The 27,304-nt window shown below is 46.5% G+C and overlaps 1 protein-coding gene across 1 annotated transcript in view; it reads left to right on the top strand.

Moving 5' to 3' along the window:
* Positions 1 to 889: 889 nt before the first annotated feature.
* Positions 890 to 27,304, top strand: part of SHH (sonic hedgehog signaling molecule) — a 29,330-nt gene continuing 2,915 nt past the window's right edge. The window contains exons 1-2 of the mRNA XM_089531449.1: positions 890 to 1,651; positions 13,231 to 13,492. Coding sequence (XP_089387575.1) covers positions 1,361 to 1,651; positions 13,231 to 13,492 — 553 coding nt within the window. The 5' untranslated portion in view covers positions 890 to 1,360. The remainder of the gene's footprint in view (positions 1,652 to 13,230; positions 13,493 to 27,304) is intronic.

The raw sequence follows: 27,304 nt of genomic DNA on the forward strand, positions 1-27,304 counted from the left end.
CAACCTTGCCAGGAAAACCCAGAAGTCGGGAATGACGACACCCAACAACCAAGGGCACCCACAGATGTTGTTGTTGTTGTTGTTGTTGTTGTTATCCAACAACATGTCAACCCTGCAGAGGAGACCTCTCCAAGTTTCCCTCTGTCCCACTGCTCTGCTCAGGTCCTGCAAAGTCATACCTATGAACAAGAGAGCTTTTGGGTCTCAAAATGTAGACTAAATCCATTTCTCAGGGGCTAGGTCCCACTCCTTTCCCTCCTCCTCCTCCTCCTCGGGTTGACCAGCACCTGCTCCTCTTGTCCAAAACACACTACAGGAAATAATCCACTTCGAGGCCGCTTTTTAAACTGCCTTGCTGCCTCAATACTGGGGGATATTGGGAACTAGTTTTGGGAGACATGTCACCTTCTCTGTCAGAGAGCTCTAGTGTCACAATAAACTACAATGTCCAGGAGACAGGGCAGTGAAAGCGGTCTCGAACTGGATGATTTCTGCAGTGTGTTTTGGACGTAAGAGGAAAAAAGTTGAAGTAGGGATGGAGGGAAAGAAGCAGAGCAAGGCAAGAAAGGCAAAGGCATTGGAAGAGTCCTTGAAGTCCTCTTTCCTCCCCAAATCTTTCAGGTGCCAAGAGAGAGGCAAAGTGGGTGCAACCCAAGGAGGGAACCATCCCCGATCTTGTTGTGTGTGTGTGTCTCTCTCCCTCTCTGGTTTGTGTGATGCTGGTGTTGTGTGTGTGTGTGTCTGTGTGTGTGTTTTGCCTTCTTCAGGGTTAATCCATCAGAAGGCGAGCTGCTCCCGCCTCGTCCAATCAGGGCTCAGCCCTGGCAGCTATAATACCGAACTAAAGGCAGCCTGGCTTCACACAGCGCGGTTGGGGCTCCCTGGCGGATCCAGACCTCTTCAGATCGCTGGGTTTTATATCTATATCTATATTCCTGTTTTGATCCCTTCGCCTTTCTCTTCTCTTCGCCTTTCCCTGCCTTTTGGGTGAGTGACAGAGGGGCCACGATCCCAACTCCAAGGAGTCCCTCCCTTTGGAGGACTAAGGTGGCCATTCCCGCACCTGTCTGGCCAGGGATCGCAGCCTAAAACCGAGCCTAGAGCAGCAGCAGCAGCAGCAGCCAGAGCGAGGAAAGCTGGGCTCGGCTCCGGAGAGGACAGAAAAGCCAAGGCAGAAGACAAACCAGCAAAGCAGCCCTGCAAGCAGCATCGTTGGGTCTCTCTCTCTCTCGCCCCCTTCCACCACCCTCACCCTCTCGAGTGGTGCGGGGGGAGGCAGAGGCCAGGATCCGACTCTCTGTCCCCCCCCCCCCCGAAAAAGACTAACCCTGGTCCGCTTCTTCTCGCCTGGGCCGTCGGCATGGCCGCTGGGTTGGTGCGGGCCGGGGTGTTGCTCTTCTTCCTCTGCTCGGGGCTGGCCTGCGGTCCCGGGCGGGGTTTCGGCAAGCGGCGCCACCCCAAGAAGCTGACCCCTTTGGCCTACAAGCAGTTCATCCCCAACGTGGCCGAGAAGACCCTGGGCGCCAGCGGGCGCTACGAAGGCAAGATCAGCCGGGCCTCGGAGCGCTTCAAGGAGCTCACCCCCAACTACAACCCGGACATCATCTTCAAGGATGAGGAGAACACCGGCGCCGACCGACTCATGACCCAGGTGAGCAGGGGAGACGCCTTCACACGTGCAACGCTCGCTTGCAGGGCTAGGGCTGCAGCCGCACTGGGGAGATGATGCGGGTTGACACCGCTTGAAGGGCCAGGGCTCAAGGCTAAGGAATTCTGGGTGCCTCAACAAACTCCCATGCCCAGAATTCCCTAGCCTTGAGTCCTGGCCCTTCAAGCGGTCTCAACCCGCATCATCTCCCCAATGTAACTGGACTCAGAGGGGCCATCCACAAGAGGAAACAACCCGCTATGGAAACCAGGAGATAAGGGCCACCCTTGACCCACTGGTCTCCCTTGACTCGCGTGTCAGGGCTTTCCCACGAGACGCCTGATGGAAAGACAAGGAAAGGTAGAGAGGCTTGAAACCAGGAGGGAGCAACCGCTTCCCACCTGCTCCAGCACCCGTTTTCCACACCGGGGTGATTCCCTGGCCTTCTGAGTCTGTTCACACTAGGGATCCGGTTTGACAGCGCTGGAAGGGCCATGGCTCAAGGCTAGCCGATCCTGCAATTATTCTTATCGCTAGGCAATGACAAAAATAGAGGACACCCCAGTTATAATAATAATAATAATAATAATATTGCAGCCATAAAGGCTAAACCCACTCCTACTAGAAAGAGAGATGTGTGCTTCTGGGAAAAATGGAGGAGGTTTGGACAGGTAGGAGGTGGGGATGCAGGGCAGGTCCTGGAAATGGAGGACGGGGTGGTGGGCATGGTGGGGTGATGGTGGCCATGCCCTTCCCTGACACTGGGTTGGTTGCTTGCTTGCTTGGTTCTGACTGCTTCTCCACCCTTGTCTTTCCTCCTCCTCTTCCTCCATCTTCATCCCTTGGGACCCCCCCCCCCCCCCACTTTTCAAACCAGGGTCCTTCACGCCCCACAGCATCCTCCCTTTCCTCCTCTGGCACCTTGCAAAGCCTCCAAAGGGAATCCTTGGCCCAGTTCTCGCCCAGGCTGTCACTCTTTCTCTCTCGATCTCTTGAACTCAGGGCACCGAGAAGAAGCAGGACTTTGGGGGGGGGGGATAAGAAAAGAAAAGGCTCTCCTCCTTGCGAACCCGCCTTCCCCGCCAGCCCCTCTTTTTGCAACTCTGCCCAGCCGAGCATTCAGAGATCGATTTTCCTTCTTCTTTTCCCCCCCCTTCCTTGAAGGCTGTTTTTGCCTTCCCCCATCCGCGGGGGAGGGACCAGGAACTTCACCACCATTGCATCACTGCAAGAGAGAGAAATAGAGAGAGAGAAAGACTCTCTCCGATGCCTCTCTCTCTCTCTCTCTCTCTCTCTCTGTCTATCTATCTATCTATCTATCTCTATCTCTCTCTCTCTCGATGAATGCCTGCTCCCCGGCGCCTGATGCGATCTAGGCTGGCGGTGGGCTAAAAATAGGAAGGAAGCGATCCCAGGGGATCCATCCTCCTTCCCGAGGATGGCTTCTGTTGGGTCCCACATCCATCCATCCCTCCCTGCCTCCCTCCATCCCCCTCCAAGGTCCAGGTCCTGAGTTCCGGAGTTCCTCCCAACTACCTGCCATCCCTCCTGCCAGCCAGGCACCGGGAGAGGCTGCCTGCCAAATATAGGTCAACAGTCTTTTAGTCGACCCCCCCCCCCCCAATACATACACACGCTTCCCTCCGCTGTTAAGAAGGGAAGCCCCACCTTCACTGCTCTCTTGGAGATGGAGATCCAGTGCAAGGACAAGGGGGGCCGGGGGGACAGGGCGAGATGGGGGGATTTCCTAAACCCAGCACCCCCCCAGGCTTGGGTCTCTTCTTGGCTTTCTCCTCCTTCTCCTTCTCTCCCTTCTTCTCCTTTTCTTCTTTTTCTACTCCTCCTCCTCTTCTCCTTCCTCTCCTCCTCCCCTTCCTCTTCTTTTTCTCCTTTTCGTCTCCTCCTTCCTCCTCCTCCTTTTCTCCTTCTCCTCTTCCTTCTTCCTCTTCTCCTCCGCTCCTTCTTCTCCTTCTCTTTCTCCTTTTCTCCTCCGCCTCTTCTTCTTCTTTTCCTGCCCCCTCCTTTCCACCTGACTTTCCGCACGTGCCGGAGGTTTCTTTCGGGGTCCGGTGAGGGAGAAGCAGCCCTTCTTCCCTCCCCCAACCCCCCCCCCCCCATCACCCCCTTGATCTCCTCCCGACCACCTTAAATCCTCCGCCTCTACCTCGGGAGGGCTGCGAGGGAGAGCCTCCATTAACTCTGCCGAGCCAGGGAGCAAGGCTGGGCTGTGTGTGCCTCTGGGCGCCTCTGGGCATGGGAAGGAGAGCCAGACTTTGGGGCTTGGGACCGAATCTCGCTTCGAAACCAGGCGAGAAAGGCAAGGCGAGAAAAAGGCGAGCTCGGCCAGTAAAGGCGAGAGGTGGGTTGTTGCAGAAGGCAGGGGGGCTTTCTCGCCTTCTCTGGGTTTCCTTCCCCTTCCTTCCTCTGGATCTGGGTCCCCCCTTCCTTCCTTCCTTCCTTCCTTGCTTCCCTCCCTCTCTCCTTCCCTCCTTCCTCCTCCCAACCGGCCAAGACGCCGATCTCCCGGCGAAGCCCAGCGCGCATTTTCAGCTCCACTTACTCCTCTCCTTTATCGATCGCAAACGGCTAGGATTTCAGCTTCCAGCCTTTGGAAGAAAAAAGGCCAAGGAAGGAGGAGGAGGAGGAGCAGGAGGCCAAGCTTGCTCCTCCTGCCTTCCCTGGGGACTGCCCTGGCGTGGAAATCCCGGGGAAATCCCGCCTCTGGATGCTATCCACATTGCAGGAACAATCCCGGTTGAGGCCGCTTTAACTTTAACTTTCCTGGCTCCATGCTGTGGAACAGAGGGCACTGTGTGGTTTGTTGTCAGCTCTCAGATAGAGGAAGGCTAAATAGCTCAGCAAACGACAAACCCTATATTAGAAGTCTTTTGAACCACCCACACTGTAGAAATAACCCGGTTTGAGACCGTTTTGACTGCCCTGGCTCAGTGCTAGGGAATCCTGGGAATGGCAGTTTAGTGTGGCCTCCAGAGCTCTCAGAAAGAGAAGGCTCAGTGTCTCCTAAACTTACAGCTCCCCTAATTCCCTCGCATCGAGCCAGGGCAGTTGGAGCGGTCTCAGAGTGGGTTATTTCCGCAGTGGGTTTTGTTTCGGACCCTGGTGTTCAGTTTGATCGGAAGGAAGAAAAGCAGGCTGCATCCGCAGTGGAGGGATGCTCCGGTTTGAGAGCGCTTTGAGTGCCAGGGCTCCAGGCTGGAGAATTTGAGGGAAGTGTCGCATTCGTAGTGCAGTAGTAATCCGGTTTCAGAGCGCTTTGACTGCCCTGGCTTATTTATTATTCTTCATAATAATAATAACAATAATTGTTCAGAGGATTTTTGCCATTGCCTTCCTCCGAGGCTGAGAGAGAGTAACTCGCCAGGTGACCCTAAGGGTCTCCTTCTTAGGGTCCCCAAACCCACCTTGTCCCCTGCATCAGGCGGATGAGAGACTTTCTCCAAGCAGCAGCCCCCGATTTCCACGCGCGTTTTCCTTTTTGGAGTGGGGTGTCCAAAGGCAGGCCCTCCAGTTTCCTAAACATCCCTCCATCCATCCCTCCATTTCTCTGTGGAAAGCCTCCCCGGGGAGACCCGCGTGTCCGCGGCGTGGGAGCGGCTGGGCTTTCCTTTCCTTTCCTTCCTTCCTCCGCTCCTCTCCATCCCTCCTCTCTCTCTCTGGAGGGAACTTGACAGAAGGTCACAAGTTCAAGCGCTGCCGGCGAAGACAACCAAGGAGGCCAACCAAAAAGGAGGAAGAAAGGCTGGCAGGCAGGCAGGAGAAAGAGAGAGAGAGAGGCACTGGGGATGGCACCAGGCTTGCGTGCTTGGGCAACCGGGGCTTCCACCCGGTGGGCCTGCTGGCCATTCCCCAGTCTCCTCGGAGAAGCAGCCTTGAAGGCCAGAGGGGAGGAGAAGCAGGTCGCCCTTCCTCACTCGCATCCGCACTGGAGGAATAATCCGGTTTGAGAGCGCTTCGACTGCCCTGGCTCCAGGTTAGGGAAGAAGAAGAAAATGGCCAAGAGAAGCCTCTGATAGGTTTGGCCTTAGGGTGGCCACGAGTCAGAAAGGACTTGGAGGCAGCCCTGATTTGAAAGGGATCATAGCTTTCTAAGGGATCCAGGCAGCAAAGGGTCCTGGCACCTGCTGTGGGCAGTGCCCGCCTCTGCCCTCTCTGGCTGGCTCCCTTCGCCCTTTTCTCCCCCATTCCTTCCAGTTTAATATTAACTCGCCACCGAGGCAGTCAAGGGAAATGGAACAGCTCCAGCTTCAGGTGGCTTTGCTTTCCGCCCGAGGAAGCAGGCGGCAATGGGGCCACCGACACAGAACGACAGAGGAAAAGTCCCAAATAACCCATGCCTTCTGGGGATCAATATTTCCCCCTCCCCAAGGCAGATCTCCCTCCCCTGCCCCGCCATCCCCCCCCCCCGACTTCTGGAGCCACTGGCACCAGCACTAGTTCTTGGCAAGCTTTCTGCAGAGGAGGTTTGCCATTGCCTTGCCCTAAGGCTGAGAGAGTGGGACTCGCCTGGCCACCCTAAGGCAACTCTGTCTCGGGGTTTTCTTGGCAAGATCTGAGTCCCTGTGTTGGAAGGAAGGCAGGACATTATTATTATTATTATTCAGAGAAACCTTCCCTAGCCTTTCCCCTGAGGCTGAGAGAGTGTGACTTAACCAAGGCTTCCCCAGTGAGTCTCCGTGGCCGAGCCGGGATTCGAAGCCTGATCTCCCATGGTTGCCTTGTGCAAGTCACACTCTCTCAGCCTCAAGGGAAAGCAAAGGCAAGCCTCCCCTGAACAAAGCTTGCCAAGAAACCGCGGGATCCCAAACTAGGCAAAGTGCTGGGTCCGAAACAAAACCCACTGCAGAAATAATCCAGTTTGAGACCGCTTTAACTGCCCTGCCTCAATGCTAGGGGATTCTTGGAACTGTCGTTTTGTAGCTTTCTCTGTCTGGTGCCACAATAAAGTACAATTCCCAGGATTCCCTAGCACTGAGCCAGGCACTCTCAAGCTGGATTATTTCTGCAGTGTGTTTTGGACCTGTTTTGGTATGTAATTATGCAATACATCTGAGCTTCTGGTATAAAAAAGAAGGCTCTGGTCAGGTTTGGACTGACTTTATTGTTACCAAGAAAATCCGTTTTGGGTCCAAAATACTCCTGCAGAAATAATCCAGTTTGAGACGGCTTGAGCTGCCCTGGCTCAATGCTAGGGAATTCCAGGAGGTGAAGTTTTCTGGGACATTTAGCTTTAGATGGGAAATGGAAAAACAACAACAACAACAAAACCCTACTTTTTGTGCAAGAGTCCTTAAAGCTGACTCTAATGCATGGCTGTGCAAAGGAGCCATCTTTCATAAAGGTGCAACCATGCTGTAGATATACTCCAGGTTGACACCGCTTGAACTGCCAGGACTCCATGCTATACAATTCTGGGATCTGTAGTTTTGTGAGAGATATTTAGCCTTCTCTGCCAGAGAGCTATGGTACCAGAGCAAACGACAAATGCCAGGACTCCATAGCATGGGACCATGGCAAGTTAAAGCGGTGTCAGCCTGGATTATTTCTGCAGTGCGGATGGCTTTTGCTGCTGGAGTTGTTGTGCGTCTTGAAGTCCTTTCCGACTTATGGCCCCACTAAGGCAAAAATGTTCAGAGGAGATTTGCCACTGCTTTCCCCCTGAGGTTGAGAGAGTGTGATTTTGCCCAAGATCACCCAGTGGGTTTCCATAGACTAGGTGGATTCGAACACTGGACTGCTAAGTCATGGGAGTATCTGGAAAATATTCCCTTTCTTTGCCTGTATTATATAAAATGTTCACCTGTTGGTCCTAGCTGGAGTAGAGGGATTGAATCAATTGCCTGCATGGAGTGTCTGCCCCTAGGAAATCCCATGGATTTAATGGGCCTGTTTTAGTTGAGACTCACAAGTCAAGAATCTTGTAGCCTCTTTCGGACTCACTGAAAGAGAGAAGTTGGGAGCATGACCATTCCCAGATTTGAGCCTACTTCCTCAGATGGATGGATCTGAAAAAGGAGGCTCAGGTCTAGGAAAGGTTATGCTACCAGCTTCTTTCTTTCAGTGAGTCTCATAGTGATTCCCAAACTTTAGCCCTCCAAAAGTTTTGGACTTCAACTCCCAGAAGCCCCAGCCACCTTGACCAACAATCATGAATTCTGCGGCCTCAAGTCCAAAACTTCTGAAGGACCAAAGTTCATACTGATTTTCCAGACTAACCCAACTATGTGAACAGGATTCAGATTTATAGAAATATAGATATATATGTCCTCTTGTCAGTCCCCATTCGAGGAGATCCATTAAATCAATGAAGTTTACTTAAGTGTCTGCCAGTCTGCTCCAATGGAACTACCAATAGCATTCCTCTATCTCTATACATAGTCTTAAATCTTGTTGCTAGTCTCATATTAGACCCACTGAGTCAACTGTGGAATTACAACATCTGAGTAAATCCCTTTGGTTTAGCGGGTCTGCCCTAGTTTCTGTTATGTACCTTCACCAATTTAGGGCCACTTTATCGGGTTTTCTTGCCAAGATTTCTTCCATCTTCCTCTGAGGCTGAGAGAGTGTGACTTGCCCAAGGTCTTTTAGTGTATTTCCATGGCTGAGTGGGGACTCGAACCCTAGTTTCACCACTCAAACCACTGCACCACATTGGCTTTCCACTTGAATGAGCCTAATCTGAGAAAATGGACAGGATTTGGGAGGATATGCATATACAGATAGATACTATCTGAATCCTATTGGTAGTAGCAATTGGAGGCAGGCCTTCTCTGTGTGTGTTTCACAGACACCTATAGCTGATTTCTCCCTTTGGTTTAGTGCTAAGAACTTTCCTCCTGGGCGACCTACAAAGATAATGGAAGGGTCTTTTCTCTCCACTCTTCTCCCTCCCCCAAACTCCTTCTTTATTTTCTAAATGGGGAGGGAGTCCCTGGTGGCCTTTACCACTTATGAGAAACTGTGGGAAGGGAAGGATGCTCTGCAACTCCTACAGAATCTCAACCTCTTGGGCCATAAATAGCCCAGGGAGGGGTTTATCTGTGTGGTGGCTGGAGTAAAATGAGGACATGCCCCCCAATAAATATTCTGCCCCCCTAAATGGAATTTTCCTCCAATACCCAAATTTCTAGCCCCTTGCCCCTAACATCATGCTTCAGTTGAGCATTTGGAAATCCCAAAGAAAAGGGGGAAAGGCCAAGTTCCACAACACACTGCAGAAATAATCCAGTTGGAGATCACTTTCACTGCCTTGGATCAATGCTAGGGAATTCTGGGAACTGTAGTTCTGTGAGGCATTGAGCCTTCTCTGTTAGAGAGCTCTGGTGCCACAATAAACTGTAATGTGGTCTCCAACTGGATTATTTCTGCAGTGTGTTTTGGACCTTACTCAGGGAATCTTAACCCAGCCAATGTAAGAGTTGGGGATATGAATGGTGTCCAATGCTTCTCTCTCTGCAAAGCTAGAAATTTGGAGATGGAAAGAAAATATTATTGGGGGCTCTCATTTTGTGTGCCTCCTCCCAGCTACATTTCTCAGCCCTTGCCAGATTGGTCCCCCCCCCCCCCCAGCTGTTATTCTAGATACTTACTCTGGAGTAAGCTCCTGTCTCAGAATAAATATACAGAAAAAAATCAGGCCCCAGTTTTTTAAAAAAAAGATGACAATTTTTGTCTTTTCCACCCCCAACCCCACCCCAGAAGGGAAAAAAAGAGGTTGTAAAACAGAAATGAAAGGACATTGGTATCCAGTGGGTATAGCAAAATTTGGTTTGAATGGGGGAAGCAACTCTCCGAATAGAAACAGGTTTTACAACAAATTTTGCAGAGAGCCAACACTGGTGCTACTAGTGCTGTACTGGACATAAGAGTGAACTGGTCCCTGGCTAAAGGGATGGAAGATATTGAAAATAATAAAGATGCACAGGAAAGAGAAAACAGAGAAGGAGCACGGCAAAGGTTTGGAAAGGGGTTTGATGCAACAGCAGCAGTGAGTGTCTAAGTTCACTTCATACAATCAGAGGACTTTACCTCTGAATAAAACTGTTCCTAGATTGTGCCATCTAAAGAGTGTCTATGTATTTGTTTATTTCTTCCACATGGCAAGAAACATTATAAAGGTAGCATTTCAAGAAGGGCTTGCCCTAGTCTTTTTTCTTCTTCCTATAGCCACAGAAAGTTGTCCTAAAAGACATATCCCTGGATTAGGCTTAAATCAACCAGTTTTGGGGATGTTGAGATCTCTTCAGCATGGAAAATGTTACAGAAAACATAGAAAGCTTGATGTTGAAATCCTCAAGTTTTTGAAGAACTTTGGCTGGCTCCTTTGCATAGAGAAGTGACTGATCTGTACCATGGCGGGTAGGTCTCCTAAAGGGTCCCAGCCCAAGCAGGAATGTGATTCTAGCAAATGCATGTTCAATGCAATGCATGGCCCACATTTGGAGCTTTAGGATCTGGCTACTAGGTGGCATTGGCTGGAACACTTTTTGGTGCGGTTCCTCAGCCTGGAACCCACCAGGTGTGATGGACTCTCTGTGTGTGTGTGTGTGTGTGTGTGTGTGATGCAATTTACACAAAGATGGCACAAGTGTTGCAATGCAGGAGTTGACTCAATGTACTTAATCTGAGAAGATGGGATGGATTGCAGCCAGTGTTGTTGTTGTTATGGTGTGCCTTCAAATCCTTTCTGCCTCATGGGTCCAAACCACACTTCAATACAGTTTGAGACCACTTTGCTAGGGCACATTGCTAAGGGATCCAGGGAACTGCAGTTTATTGTGACACTAGCTCTGACAGAGAAGGTTAAATGTCTCACAAAACTAGTTCACAGGATTCCCTAGCATTTATTTTATTTTATTTACAGTATTTATAGGCTCGAGCCAGGACAGTTAAAGCGTTCTCAAACTGGATTATTCCTGCAGTGTTTTGGACCTATGGCAGCCCTATCATGGGGTTTTCTTGGCAAGAGTTGTTCAGAGAAGGTTTGGCAATTATCTTCCCCTGAGGCTGAGAGAGTGTGACTCTCCCAAGGTCACCCAGTAGGTTTTCACAGCCAAGTTGTATCAAACCCTGGTCTCCAGAGTCATAATTCAACATTCAAACGTTTAGGCTACACTGGACTGCCCTTCCCCTTATCCCCAGCCATACTGGCCAGGGGAAAATAATGGGAACTGTGGTTGTGCCAACAAATGAGGAGCAGGGGGACAGTGGTTGCATCAGCCCCATAGGGATGCTAGATATGAGATCTAAGGTTGCATCTCCACTGTAGGAATAATCCGGTTTGACACAATTTAACTGCCATGGCCCAAGGCTATGGAAGTCTGGGAACTGCAGTTGGTTGTGGACAACTACAGTTCCCAGAATTACATAGCCTTGGGGCATAGCAGTCAAAGCGGTGTCAAACCAGATTATTTCTGCAGTGTGGATGCTGCCACAGAAAGGCACTCACCTCCCAAGTCCTTGTTTTGAGATCAGGTTTTGTTGCTGTTCTTATGAACTACTCTCTGGATAACAAAAAAGGTAAGGTGGCACTTGGCCACTCCTTGGGCTGGTGGGATCCAGGAAAGGCTTAACCTTTGTGGACTGCAACCAGCTCTTTTTGAATGGCACTTTTCTTCCCCAACCCTCAGCCACTTACATTCCCTGGTTCCCAAGAGAACCCTAGAAAGAACAAGCTGGGAAGCCCTCATCTTGGGGAAGCTCTGTGTCTATCATGGAACCATGTTTATTGATTTTATTTCAAAGATGTGTATCTCACCTTTCTCCCACAATGAGATTCAAGGCAGGTTATCATAGCATTGGAAGAGACCACAAGGGCCATCTACTCCAACCCCCTACTTCTGGGAATCAGATCTTACCAAGAGGCTGCAGAAAGGCTACCAAAAGTGAACATCAGATTGTGGAGAGTGATTCTGGAGCATTAGCCAGTTTGGCATAGTGGTTTGAGCCTTGACCATTGGACTCCGGGTTCAATTCCTAGATTAGCCATGAAACCCACTGGGTCACCTTGGGCAAGTCACACTCTCTCAGCCTTAAGGGAAGGCAAGGGCAAAAAGTCACACTCTCAGCCTCTGAACAAATCTTGTCAAGAAAGCCCCATGAGAGGGTAGCCATAAGTTGGAAATGACTTGAAGGCACAAAACAACAGCAACAATAACAACAGTGTCTATCTCTACACACATATTGAATTAAATCGTGACCATCTTTTCAGACTAGACCCATTGGCTCAACTGTTGAATTGTTCCCTGAGTGTACATTCAAGTCCTTTCCGACTTACGGTACCCCTAAGGCAACCTTATCGTGGCATTTTCTTGGCACATCTCTTCAGAGGGGCTTTGCCTTTGCCATCCTCTGAGGCTGAGAGTGTGTGATTTGCCCAAAGTCACCCAGCTGGTTTCCATGGCCGGTCCAGGATTCAAACCCTGGTCTCCAGAGTCATATCCAAACACTCAAACCACTACTCCACTGTAGTAAACTCCACTAAAGTAGAGAAACCCTGGGAAGAAGTATTTAATTCAGAGCAAGAAGAATAACAAGATGAAGTATTTAATTCAGAGCTGCTCCTCTGTACAATGCTCCTCCTTGGATTGGCTCAGACTACAACTCCCATCATCCTGAGTTACTTTGTGCTACTGTGTAGTTTATAACTGCACTTGTCAACTGCACTTTGTTTTCCTTTTTTGAATTGTGCTGGTCTTTGACCGAATAAAAAATTCTGATTCTGTTCATCCCGAGTTACCCTAGCTGGGGGAAGAAGGGCATGGTAGTCCAAGACCTTAGAAGGCGCCCCCACTCCTCTCTGAGATGACTCAAACTACAATTCCCATCATCTCGAGTTGCCTTACCTGGGGGAGGATGGGGGTGATAGTCCAAACCCTGGAGAGGGGGGTCCAACTCCAGTTTGGGATGCTTCTCCTTGAGATGGCAGGGGATGACAACTTCCATAATCCTGAGTTGCCTTACGCGGGGGAGGATGGGGATGGTAGTCCAAACCCTGGAAAGGGTGTCCCGCTCCAGTTTGGGATGCTCCTCTTTGGAATGGCTGGGAACTATAACTCCCATAATCCTGAGTCACAATAACTGGGGGGATGATGGGGATGGTAGTCCAAGTCTTGGGAAGGGGGTTCCACACCAGTTTGGGATGTGCCTCCTTGGGATGGTTGGGGACTACAACTCCCATCATTCCAAGCCACCTTAGCTGGGGGAGGATGGGGATAGTCCAAACGCTGGAAAGGGGGTCCGGTTCAGTTTGGGATGCCCCTCCTTGAGATGACTTGGATTGCAGCTCTAGTGGCGCAGTGGTAAATGCCTGTACTGCAGCCATTCACTCACAAACCATAAGGTTGGGAGTTCAATACCAATCAAGGTCGACTCAGCCTTGCATCCTTCTGCTAAAATGAGCACCCAACTTGTTGGGGGCAATTAGCTTACACATTGTATACCACTTTGGGAGTGCTTATGTGCACTGATAAGTGGTATAGAAACATACCAGATATTGCTATTACTATTGCTTTCATCTTCTGTGGCGGGAGTAATGAGGGTCTCTGCTTCTTTCTCTCCTGCAGCGTTGCAAGGACAAGCTCAATGCCTTGGCCATTTCAGTCATGAACCAGTGGCCTGGGCTCAAGCTCCGTGTCACTGAGGGATGGGATGAGGACGGGCACCACTCTGAAGAGTCCCTCCACTATGAGGGCCGCGCTGTCGACATCACCACTTCGGATCGGGACCGGAGCAAATATGGGATGCTGGCCCGCCTGGCTGTGGAAGCTGGTTTCGATTGGGTCTACTATGAGTCCAAGGCCCACATCCATTGCTCCGTCAAAGCAGGTAAGAGGAGGAACACACCCCTGCTCACTTTGAGCTGAATCAAACTGCAATCCACAGTGGAGAAATACCCTGGGTTGGGAGTGTTTTCACTGCCCTGGCTTTGGGCTAGGGAATTCTGGGAAGTGTTATTTGTTCTGGTACCAGAGCTCTAAGTCAGCTCAGAGTTAAAGTACAGGACTTACACTAAACCATGGATAAGGTGACTCAGATTTTCTGGGTCAAATTATATATATATATATATATATATATATAGGATTTCAGCTCCCAGAATTCCAGACTATTGGCCACCATGGCTGAGGTTTCTGGGAGCTGAAGTCCAAAATCTCTTAAAGGACACAGTTTGGGGACCACTGCTTACATCCTTCATTACATGCCCCTAAGTTTTACTGTCGACTTATCCATGGGTCCGATCAAAATCCAGAATTTTGGCCCCAACCCCTGTCCTCCACTTATATATGATGTTGACTTATAGTGGAGTATATACGGCAATTCAATAAATTATTCATTCCTACACATCAGTAAATAAATAAAGAAATATAAATAAAGAAATATCCCAGGTTCACACCGCTTTCACAGCCCATGGCTCAAAGCGGTGGAATTCTGGGGACTGTTTTTATTTTATTTGTATCCTGCCTTTCTCCCAGGAGGGACCCAAGGCGGCTCACAGATAATTTTTTTAAAATCTCCATAAAATTCTAAAGGGTTAAACATCATCTACACATGCAATATAAAATCACAGAAAAATAGACCAGTCACATCCACAGAAATATGTAGATAGCTGCTATTCATAGAGCCTGGAATTGTAGTTTGGAGGAAGGGTGGGGGTGGGAGGGGGGGGAACAGAGGTTTGCTTTGCTCTAGGGCCTCACCAAACTACAGTTCTACAATTCCTGGAATTTTAGAGCCTTGAGCCATGGCAGTTGAAGCGGTGTCAAACTGGATCGTTTCTGCAGTGCAGATGCAGCATAGAAGAACAGAAAGGATCCTCAACTCCCTTAGGTTCGACTTCAGATGAGGCTCAAGACCCCCTTATTCCTCATTCCAGGGTCTATGAAGAGCAGCCATCTCCATATTTCTCTTGCTGTGACCCATCAGCTGGGACCCAAAATTGGTCAGACCCACTTTCCACACATCTGAGTCCACAAGGCTCTGTGGTCAGTAAGCTTTTCTTGAGCGTGTGAAGAAGGCATAGAGCTGGATCACACACCCATCCAGCACTAAAATAAGTAACTTCTCTAAGCTCTCTATGCTTCTGTCTCCAGAACTGGTTGGTTCAAGCATTCTTTGGTGGAAAGCTTGTCAGGAGCCCTCAGAATTTGTCCCAGGTGCATAGCACTGTAGCTGTGCAGGCCTAGAAAGAAGGGTGTTGGCCATATGGTCAACCCAAGAAGGCACCTGCTCAGAGGACTCAGTTGACTTCTCAATTCGGACACCTCTCCTGATGATGTGAAGCCTGGAGTAAGCAGTGAAATGTGATACCTACAGGATAGTTGTTTTAAGGCCTACAACAGGGGTAGGCAACCTGCAGCCCGCGGGCTGGATGCGGCCCGGCAAGGCCTTGGGACTGGCCCCAGCCCGGTCCTGCCGCTGATTGCCGCCGGAGCCTTTGGCCTATCAGGAGGAGGCGGGCAAGGGGGGCCAAGCGGCAGGCAAGGAGGGCAAGCGGTGGGCAAGGGGGGCAATTGTCTATAGAAGCCTCCGAAACATGCATTTATATTAACATTTTTTAAAAAATCGGCAAATTTTTTTGCGTGTGCTCCACTTTTTTTTTAAAAAGTGTCCTCCATTTGAAAATTTTGTCCTACATTTGTCCCAGTTTATTTATTTAATTAATGTTTTTATAAAATTATTTAATTATTTATTTTTTGGCTTTGGGCCCCCCAGTTGTCTGAGGGACAGCAACCCGGCCCCCCCGGCTCAAAAAGGTTGCCTACCCCTGGCTTACAACAACAACATCAAGAATGCTTGAACCAATCAGCTCTTTGGAGTGCAGGGAGAAAGCTTAAAGAAGTTACTTCTTTTAGTGCTGGCTGGGTGTGATCTGGCTCCATGCCTTTTTCACAGATTCCAGAAAAGCTTGTTGACCAAAGAGCCATGGACAATGAATGGAAAGTGGGTCTGACCAATTTTGGGTAGCAGCTGATGGGTCGCATCAACAGAAATATGTAGATGTCTGCTCTTCATAGACTCTGCAAAACCATGGCAGATTTGTTCAGAGGAGGTTTGCCATGGCTATCCTCTGATGCTGAGAGAGTGTGACTTGCCCAAGGTCACCAAGTGGGGACTGGCCCTGTGCAAAGTCTAGGATATTCAGTACCTTCTTCTTCATCATTCCTCACCCCATCTCCATCCCAAAATGAATATAAAACTACTTCTTCATCCTTACCTAGTTTCTGCTTCCCGGTCACCCTGCAATCACAATTTTAAACCTGCCTTGGCTCCTACAAAAAAAGGCCTCTTTTAATCTAGGTTACAAGCAGCGACCGTTCTGCCTGGCATGCTTAAAACATGCTGTGCTTCACTTTTGAGTTTATCTGGCTGAGATCAGTTTCAGTTCTAGCTGGAACTGCTGGGAATCCCCTATGCCTAGAGCGCCACCTCCTGGTCGGACTGAGAAGCGCACCTTGTGGTCCAGCAGTGCTTAACTTACATGAAAAAATGAATGGGGCCAAGACTGGTCTGGAATGAATAATACCTGATATAAAGACTGATAAAAGGATTGATTTTAAAAAATCGATTTTAAGATACATAATATGGAGTCAAAACTAGATAACAGAAAATCTTGAAGTAAAGATAGACAAATTAGCAGAAGAAAAAAAAGTCTAGGAAGGATATTATGTTTTGTTTGATTTATTTATTTATTTGATTGATTGATTTCTATGCTGTCTTTCTCCCATAAAGGCAGCTCACAAGATAAAAACATTTTTAAAACTTTGCAAAAAAAGTAAAACAAGTAATATAATCCAGTTAAAACAATATAAAATTAGCATTAAAAACATGCAAAAGTAAAAAACATAACTAAAACACACACATCGTATAAAAGCTATCCTGTCATGATTTTTAAAAGCCTCCCTTGTTTCATTTTGTTATGTGATGTATGTTTTGTAATGTATTGTAGTTATATAAGTTTTGTAAATTTGTGTTTGTTTTAACTTGTATGGGGGGGGGGCAGCATAGTGCCCAGTGGGTTTTAGAGTCACACATTTTGCCACCTCCACCTCATTCGCCACTGGTATTTAAAGAAAACACTTCCAAGGGGCAAAGAAACACATAAGTGCAAAAGGAACAAAATGAATGAAACACTAAATATATTGATTAAGAAGGAGGGTGTGGAGGAGAACTTCACAACCATTTGCAAGAATTCATGGAGAATTCCAATCTGGGAGGCAGGTCAGGTTTATACTAACTAGATTTCATCAACAGGTACATTTTCTGAGGTTGGGACAGGGGTGCAGAGGCAGGGGGGAAAGAGGGCATTCCCAGCAAAATAAGAATTATTTCCCCCATGCATTTATCTTTCAGCTCTCAAATTTCTAGCATTACAGAGTGAGATACTGAAAACCATTCACTCAGAGAACCCATCTACTTGCTGTGTTGATATTTCTTTGAGAACTTTGCTTGGAGAAGGTGTGTCTGAGAGAGTGAGAATTGCAGTGGAAGAAAAATGTGTCTGTAGGTGACAGGAGCCATGGGTTTCATTCAACCTATAGATATTTTAAACAGACATGGCAGGTCTTAAGGTGGCTGCAAGAAAGTTCTCTTGTAAAATGCAAGTTGTATTTACTAATATATCAGCATGAGAGACTGTGTAGGATCAATCAAGTGTATACAAAGATCTTACTGAAGTCAACTGGTAAGAATGCAGGGCCAGTCTACGGAGGCTTGAAAGCATGATGGTTACTTTTGGAAGAATAAGGCCCCTGGCCATGTCTCATCCTATGGTAGAGGTGGGCAAAGTATGGCTATCCAGATTTTGTTGGACCACCACTCCCATCATCCCTGGCCAGAGGTGGGGAATGCTGGGAATTGCCATCTAGCAGCATCTGGAGGGTGATACACATCTTGTAGTCATGCTCCCTCCCCTGCTCCCATTCTCAAGGATGTGAAGAATCACAGTACTAAGCAGAAGCCAACTGGGAAAGAAGCAATGGTGGGGTTGCCAGATCCATTCCTGTCAAAAGCCTTTATTAGCTGAAGGAGCAAGGGGAAAATTTAGCATGTGCACCTTCTCCTGTTGCTACAGCTGTGTGATTAAAAAAAAGTGACACCCCTCTTTAAATTCAGTTTTCGGTGGCAGAAGGGCTATGGAAGGAGTTGGTAATTGTAACATCCATCTTGTGTATATGCACAATCTCTAGAACTATGGGTTAATTATAAATGCTTAAGACGGTTATTTCTATATAAAGGAACTACAACTATTCTTCTGTATTAATATTTATACATTTTTTTAGATATATATAAATTATCCCCCCCCATCTCGATACGCAGAGAGAATTTCTACTCAATGATTGTTGAATAGTGGTTTATGAAACTATAAAATACAGTATTATAAAATGTGAAGATGGGATGGAACCGAAACAATATCTTTGTCCAGATCTGATTATCAGCAGTATCTCAGGATTTTGATCCGTCTCCTGAACATTTATTGGTTTTATGCTGCTGTTTTTTTAAATCATCTCTAAAGTATATTTTTAAAAAGGCAACTGATATCTGAAGTTGTACCAATTAAATTCAAGGCAAGTAATACCATTAACCATTACAGTGCTAAACTAATAACTTTTAAACTCCACTCCACCTCCTTCTGTAATTTTGAATTTTTAAAAATGATATTACGAAACAACAAGTTTGAAACGCATATTGGTACAGATAATATCTGACCATTGAATGATGATTTGGAAGACATAGATGTTTGGAAATTAGTACTGTAGACTGTACAGTTATAGGATCTTGCAATTTAAACTGTGGGTAGACAACTTCTAATACTCTTCAGAGTACCTGCCAGCCCCAGCCAGCATAGTAAAGGATTATGGGGGCTGTAGTCCAAAAGGCCTGGAGGATAGCAGGCTGCCTCTCCCAGAGAATTCAACTTGACTCTAATCTAACACAAAGAGCTTGTGAACAACCCCAACAAAGTCAGCATGAAATAAATGATACTGCTATAAACAGTTTATAGAGTCATAACATCAGTCAAGAATTCATTCCTTCGGATTTTTAAAAACAGTAATTTCATGTAATTTACTTTAACAGTCAACTGTTACTGCTCATTAATGTCAGTTGCAGTGAGAATGTGTGCACTTGTAAGTATGCACTTTGTGGTATTGTTGTTGCGTGCTTTCAAGTTTTTCCAAACTTATGGTGACCTTAAGGAAAACATATCGCAGGGCTTCCTTGGCAAGATTTATTTGAGGCTGAGAGAGTGTCACTTAACCAAGGTCACTAGTGGGGTTCCATGGCTAATCCAGGATTCGAACCCTGGTCTTCCAGAGCCCTTGTCCACCATTCAAACCACTACACTAAATGAGTTCTTTAAATTAATTTCTCCCACATAATTTATCCTCTATCCATATGAGTTTAAGTAGTAACATTCCTATTTTATAGATAGGAAAATTGGCTCAAAAAAACACAAAATCTTAAGAAATAGGTACGCTTGGACTGTTTCACACATGAGGATTTTTTAAAAAGGTACACAAATGATATTTTAAAGAATGCATCTAAACATGTAATATATAAATAGAAATCTCCCATCCCTATTGTTATTATATGTCTACAACTCAACTCCAATGTCTGTTGACCCTATCCTAAGCTTTTTTCAACATTAATTTGTAGGAGGTTTGCCATTGTCTTCCAGCGAAAACTGCTTTTGCACTTAGAACTCAGTTAGCATCAACTGAAGTAAGCTGAGGACAATGGGGGAAAGTGGGAGGAGGAGAGAGAAACTGGGACATTTTAAAAGCAGCTGGAAAAGTGGAGTGACAAAGGGTTAATTGGGATAGTTCTTGCCAAATCAGGACAGTGGGAGAGTATACAGTAGAAATAATGGAAATGATCATTATTGAGTAGAAGGGTTAGCAAGAGTTGATCCAGTTCACATTTCCATTGATGATACCCAAAAAACTCCTACTTTAAGAGCTGGCCTTCATCAGAGCTTTGAAAAGTTATTTTTTGGCTAGACCTCCCAGAATCCTCCAGACAACTATGGTATTCATAGTCCAAAAAGCCACTTTTCTGGGAGATGTTTTCAAAAAAGCCACTTTTCAAGCTTGGGCCTTGACTTTCCTTCACAACCAGCATTACATTTCCCTTTTATCAATAGTTACTCCTAACTTAGGTGTGCAAGTGCACTCTGCTCCAAACACTGGGGACCACTCTCATTCCACCTGATGTATTTCATAGGAAGCCAATGGTGCCATGATGCCAAATCCAGGCATTAACATGCAGTGCACAGCTGGCGTTTGGGAAGGGAAGGGAACCATTGGGGGGCCAGTGGGACATGTCAGACGAGGTCGTGTGACTGTACGCGGTGGATTTCCTGAGCAATGCCTCGAATCCCATCCCTTCCAGCTGGTTTCCAATGGCCAGGCTCTGGTTTCATGCCTGAGAATCCAATGAGAAGATTAAAAACCGAACAGTTCTAGGCAGGGTTGCTTCTTTGAGGCCACCATCTCTATTTGCAAAAAGTATGATCCTGGAGATTGGAATGCGAAGGAGGCGACTTCCCTCCTGCAAGGCTTGAATGGCTGTCAGGAGGGCAAAGGAGAAGAGGGCAGGAGCAGTGAGAGACAGGGATAATGAGGGCGAATGAGGGTACTGAGAACAAACTCCTTCCATTTCAAATTCAAATACACATCTTGAGTGTTTTGGAAAAGGCTTCTGGTCTGTGCAAATAGGCCTCGGAAAGCCTTGGAGTGGGGGGTGGGAGGGTTGTGGGGTCTCTCCCTCTGTGTTTTTGGAGTGGATGTGTGTGAATTGGCCTCACATCACCCCCCCCCCACACCTGAACAAATAGGGGGTGAGAGGGAGATGGGGTGGAGAATTGGAAGTGTCTCCTCTCTTCTCAGAGTGCCTCTCTTTATTACACAGATCAGAATGACAGTGCCGACCCTTTATTGGATTTTAATTAGAGAGCCCCAAAGAAGGGCCAGCAGCTCAAAGGAGCAGATTTTCACACCTCCGCCAGTTTGCTGGCATGTTTGCAGAGTTGCTGCACAACTGGACCTATTCATCAATCCCCTCTGAGTGGGCAAACAAAGCCCAGGCTGAAGCTGGGCAAAAGGGGAGGGCTGGGCATTGTAGGAAGGGGTCCTTTGCTTCCTCCTAAAGGGTAGTGTCGCTTATGAGCTGCCATGCTCCCCCTTCCCCACCCCTCCAAGAGATTGTTCTGCCTGGTTCATTCCTGTCTTCCACTCCCAAGCAGAAAAGATAAAAATGGCTAGGCAAATCAATAACCATCTTGTTATGTTTGGGGCGTTCTTTCACTGCCCTTCCTGAGAAAGGCATTAGGACAAGTTCCAAAGCTTGCTTTCCGACTCTAATAGCTCGGTCTGCAAGCCACAGAGGGGACGTGATCGTCCAAAGCCCAAGGTGTCTCTGCCCAACTTGCTTTTAGGAGGAAATGGGGTCTGGGAAGAGATGGCTGAAGAGGCAGGAGGCAATTTGAAGGACAACGAGAAAAGACAGGGGAGATAGGTGGCTATCAAATGATATGTATCACTGTAAGGAATGAGCAGTATAGGGGGATTGGCTAGCTTCCTGGCTCCATTAAAATCAGGTACAAAACTTGGCAGGCCATTATGCTGCCTGAAGTACTGTAGAAGTTATACTCAATAAAGTTAACTTTTCTGAGTTTCAACATTTTTCAAACTACAGTGTGCCCTCCACATATGCTAGGGTTAGGGGCACAGGACCCCTGTGAAAATGTGTGTGTGTGGGGGGGGGGCAAATAAAAAACTACTCTTCTAAGAGAACGCATCTCTAGGAATCTCTAGGTCCTCCATCTGGGAAACGCTGACTGTAGAATTGCACTCAAAGCTCTAAAAATGCCTAGAGGAGTGTTTTCTCTAGGAACCTCTATGTCCTCCTGTGTGATTCTGTGATCAACTTCTGGAAGAGTCACACTGGAAGACCTAGAGATTCCTAGAGATAACATATTGATCAAATCCGTGAATAATCATATCCGCAAAAGTCAAATCTGCAAATATGGAGGGCCAACTGTATCTTGCTGTTGGCACCAGGGGACTTGTACTAATTATCTGCTATGATATTTTATGTTTGGTGAGAACAGCAGAATCACTAATTTCTGCCACAAAGCCTGGGGACATTATGCTAATGGTCCTCATTAAGATGTAACTACAAACCACAGAATCATAGGTTGGAAGGGACCACAAGGGTCATGTAGTCCAACCCTCTAAATTGACTTTTATACATTAGATATATTATTATTAAGAGCCAATGTGGTGTAGCGGACCAGAGCTAGAATTGCTGCTCAGTCATGGAAACCCACTGGGTGGGTTTGTACATTGCCTGTTTAGATGCATTCTTTAAAATCTCAGTTGTACAATGTGAAGTCGAAGGCTTTCATGGTCCACATCCATAGTTTCTTGAGGGTTTTTTGGGCTATCTGGCCATGTTCTAGAAGAGTTTATTCCTGATGTTTCACCAGCGTCTGTGGCTGACATCTTCAGATGGCATCTTCATGGCCACATAGCCCGAAAAACCCACAAAAAACTCAACTGTACACCTTAAAAAAATCCTCATTTGTGAAACAGTCCAAGGGGACCTATTTCTTAATTGTATTAAGATTCTTTAGTTCTTCTGACTCAGGTTCTGTACCTAAAAATGGGAATGATACTACTCAGGCTCTCATGGCTCATGTTAGGACAAATCTTAGGAATGCATAAGGCAGTTTGCAGGCTTACAAATGCATGCATTCCTAACACTACCAACATTAATGAAGAATAACAGTTGACTGTTATACTAGTTACCCTGTAAATCACTCTGGAGAGAACCAATGTGGTGTAGTGGTTTGAGCATACACCTCTACAGTTCAAATCATTGCTTCATGAAAACTCACTGGGTGACCTAGGGTAAGTCACACTGACTCAGAGGAAGGCAATGGCAGACTCCCTCCGAACAAATCTTGCCAATAAAACCCATGATAGGTTCTCTTTATGGTTGCAATAAGTCAGAAATTACTGAAATGAACACCACCACCTCCAACAACAACAATTATGCCATAGCCATGAAGTGCCAATAAGACCAGTTAAATTCAATTGTCATTCTGTATTTAGAAAGCTAGCATGATGTAGTGCTCTGAGCACTGGCTGAGTCTGGAGACCAGGATCTGTAAGTAAATAAGTAATAAGAAATTATAATAGTAAGTAATAAGTAGATAAATAAATACATAAGGGTTTGGATCCCAGCCTGGCCATGGAAACCCACTGGGTGACCTTGTGCAAATCACATTCTCTCAACCTCAGAGGAAGGCAAACTTTGAACAAACTTTGCCAAAAAAAACCCCAGTGATAGGGTCGCCATAGGGTTAGAAACAATTTGAAGGCACATAACAATAACCATGGATAAAAATATGCAGACCCAATATGCAGAATATGCAGACCCATAGACAACAGTTTCATGATAGAGTGAATTGCAACAGTATCTACATGCTCAGTCCTTTGGGCTCTGGATTTTTTAGATTTCAGTTTCTAGAAGGCCCAGCCAGCATGACCAATGGTCAGGGATCCTCAGAGTTTGGTAATTGTTGCCAGAGAAGAGGAGAGATGCTTGTGGAAATGTATTTCTATGCATCTCAAAATATTTTTCCTAGGCCTATATAGCATCTTCCTTGATTCAGGGGATTGCCATTTGGCCCAGTTTCTAAGCCAGCTAAATAAAATATCTTGGGCCAGGCTGAAGCAATAGCCATGCTGTGAAGTCACAAGGCTGAGGCTTCTCCTCTGTTTTGTGAGGCACTGGGTCTGCATATCGCAAGACCCAGCCTTTTCCTAGCTGCTACGTCTTCAAAAAGTGAATAGCTGACCCCAGGTGAATTTGGGATGTCCACATGCACCAGAAGCCCTCAAAGGATTTTTGATCTGAATATGAGTACTTGTGCATTTAGCAAGAAAAAAAACCCCAAATTTGAATGTGAATTTGAAAGCTGCTTCTTGTTTGAGCTTGACAAGCAGCCCTTGTTTGAGCGCTGCTATTTAACTTCCTGGGTAGAGCCAGCGACCCACCCAGTATGTTTGGACTCTTGGAGAGAGGTGTTAAATTGTTTCAGGCAATAAATATGTCCAAGGAAGTTGGTCTATTTATTACATTAGAGGCAATATCTGAGAAAGTCTAGGAGAAGGAACTGAGGCCCCAGGTCATGAACGGAGCAAAATGCCATTGACCTCTTTGTTCTCCTTTCCTCTTGGCATTGTCATTTCTGAAAGAGTTCAAGAGTTTCACACACTTTAGCTTGGGTCCTTTGTTTCAAATGGGCAAAAAGCCTTATTTCCCCCACAAAATGCAAGGGAATTCCATTAATATGGTGGAAACTCTAGTTGATTAATCTTGACTTCCGGGAAGACTTACTTTGAGCACTGAGTATGGTTTGAGCATGACTATGACTCAGGAGACAAGGGTTTGATTCCCTGTTGGGCCATGGAAACCCACTGGTTGACCTTGGGTGGGTAACACATTCTTCGCCCCAGAAAACCCCATGATATTGTTACTTTAGAGTCATCATATATTAGAAACAAGATACACAACAACAAACCTAGAAGATAGAGAGCCAGCATGGTGTAGTGGTTTGAGTGTTGGACTAGGACTCTGGAAGACCAAACCCTCACTTGACCATGAAAACCCACTGGGTGACCTTAGGCATGCCATACTCCCTCAGCCTGAGAGCCAAATCGTCTCTTTATAAACCTTTCCAAGAAAATCCTGTGATAGGTTCAACTTACAGTCTCCATAACTCAAAAACATCTTGAAGGCACACAACAACCTTGAAGATCTGGGACTTCATCAGTCCAGGGAGTACCTCCACCAGTCAGACCACAACTATTCCATACCCTTCAACTGTCATGATTTGATAGGAATGGTCATGATTAACCTCCTACCATCCCACTTTTCCACTGCTTTTAAAATTTCCCAGTTTTTATTTCCTCCTCTTGTTCTTCACAGCAGGTTCTGTGGAACAAGGTAGGAGGATAAGGTTAGCAGGAGAAATGTACAACTCAGGCTGTTATGTGCAATGTGATGCTACTTTGTCATGGCTCCATATTAAGGTATCCTGGGATTTGTGGTTTGGATATTCTTCTGAACTATAATCTAGGTACCTTGAGTGCATTAAATTGATTTAATCCTCAAACCATTTCCTCTGATGGTGATCTATAGTTCAGGGAACTTGGCTAGAACAGTGGTTCTCCGTCTTTGTTCCTCCAGATGTTTAGGGCTTCAGTTTCCAGAATCTCTGAACAAAGGCTAACTTGGCTGAGGCTTCTGGGAAATGAAGTCAAAAACAACTGGAGGACCAACGTTTGTTAACCATTGAACTAAAGCCCTCACAGAGAAATTCCAAGTACCTTATCAAATTTTTAAATCCCAGGATTCTATAGGACAGAGCCATAGCAATTAAAGTGGGACCAAACTGCAACAACTGTGCAGAGTAAATGCACCTGCAGTGGTCCAGAAGGAAGGCACAGGTTGAAAGAGCAGCTGCTAGGAAGCAACTCAACGCAACAGCACAGGGAAGCATGTGGGAATGACACAAAGAGTTAAGAGATGAAAGAAAGCTTCTTGAAATAAAGAACTTTGTTTTGATAGAAATCTTGCTTGATTCTTTTGGGGCAGCAAGCAACACAAGAAGCACAATGCAGAAACGTGGGGCTTTCCAGAAAGACATAATAAAAGCAATTAGATTCTTTAAACACACACACATACATATAAGTCACTGCCCCAAGGGGCATACAATGTAAATTTTGACACTGGGGCTGCTATGAAGGGTGAGAAGAAAAGGGAGGTTAGGCGTACTAGGCCTTCATTGCAGGTGTGTGTGTGAATGTGTGAGAGAGTTGCTACAGACACTTTTCATTGGCTTTATTAGCCTTCTCTCAGTTGTTTAAAAAGTAGGCAGTTAATAAACCAAGGCTGCCTCCACACCGCAGAAAAAAACTTTAACAGCCATGCTTCAATGCTATGGAATTCTGGGAATTGTAGTTTGTGGTGGCACCAGAGCAGAGCCCAGAATTCCATTGCATTGAGCTATAGCAGTTAAAATGGGGTGAAACCAGATTATTTCTGCAGTGCAGATGCAGCCCAGATTAAAAGTCTAAGAGTATAGTAAGAGTTAGCAAGAGTATAGTTTTTGTCTGCTGTGTGAAGCACATCTAAGGGCACAAGTTCCCTCTTCTCCCTAGCAACCGTGTTGCCATGACAACAGTTTCTGTGGCCACCAAGACATGCATCTCCTTCCTCTTATATTGCCCCTGCCTTGTGCACGCCAAAGTTGCACATCCTCAACTTCCATGATAAAATAATGACAAGGCCAACCATTTGTTCAACACCTTTGGGTATATGCAGTTTCTAACACATTGATGGGAAAATATTAAGTTGCCTAAGGCTGCATCTCTACCTCTGTTTGACACTACTTGAACTGTCATGGCTCAATGCTGTGGAATTCTGGGAATTGCAGCTTGTGGCGGCACCAGAGCTCCCTGACAAAGAAGGCTAGATTTCTCACAAATTCCCCAAATTCCATAGCACTGGGACATAGTAGCTAAAGTAGTGTCAAACTGGATTATTTCTCCAATGCAGATGCAGCCTAAGGAGGAAAAATCCAAACTGGCTTCAGTTTAAGCCAATCTGTGCTCCTAAATCCACCTTTTCTATTGACCTTAAACTTGCCGTTCCAAGGCAGGAGTCTCAAACAGTGCAAGCTGTGAAACTAACATAAATATATTTTAAGGCGAGGGGATGGGGTGGAAAGGATGCCGTATTGATTTCTTCCTTGCAACCACTTATGACAAGCATCTGGGCCAAGGAGAAAGGAAGTTGAGAGACAGCACTTGAACATTTTTCCTGCTATCCCTTTAATTCTAATGGGATGCGTGCTAACTTCATAGGTAAGGCAGCAGGTGTACAAACATGTATGAGTGGAGAGGGGAGGGGAGGGAGATTAGATTTCAAAGCCTCCTAGCCTGTCCTGGGAAAGGCATGTCTTGCTAGAACTCCTCCGTCTGGCATTATTATAATGCACATACACACAGCCAGGCACTGTTGCCAACGGTAGGGATTTTCCCAGCATTTAATATTTTTTTTTTATTTTAAAGAATAGTTGCAGGGCTCAAAGCTACACCCTTGAATCTGGAAGTCGGTCTTTTAACCACAGAGTGGGAGATGATGGTGGATCAATCCCATTTCGATGCCTGGGACAGATCCACCCATTCTCCTGTTTCACCTACCAAGGTTCATAGCAACAATGAGAAGGAAAAAAAGTGGGCTATAGATCAATGGTTAGACCATGAAAACTGAAGCAGGAGGGAACCAAAAACAGGTAAACAGGACCACAGCTGGGATTTCCCTCTGTTCCTTGCAGCCTCTGAACATTTAAATACAAAAGGAGATGAAAGGAACAGTCAACACTCAGATGTTTAGTCTATGCCTACTTGGGAAGAAGAGGACACTTTCTGCTCCGGAGAATTCCCACCTTTATTGCTTTAAATGTTCCTCTGGCATTAAAAACATGTTCCTGGGCTGATCCCTGCTCAAATTAAGCCTTGGATTTCCCCATATACATAGGAGCATATTAGGATGATAATTAACGAA

The sequence above is a fragment of the Sceloporus occidentalis genome, unplaced genomic scaffold, assembly GCF_023333645.1.
Source record: "Sceloporus occidentalis isolate IW3139 unplaced genomic scaffold, rSceOcc1.0.p SCAF_7, whole genome shotgun sequence".
Taxonomy (NCBI): domain Eukaryota; kingdom Metazoa; phylum Chordata; class Lepidosauria; order Squamata; family Phrynosomatidae; genus Sceloporus; species Sceloporus occidentalis.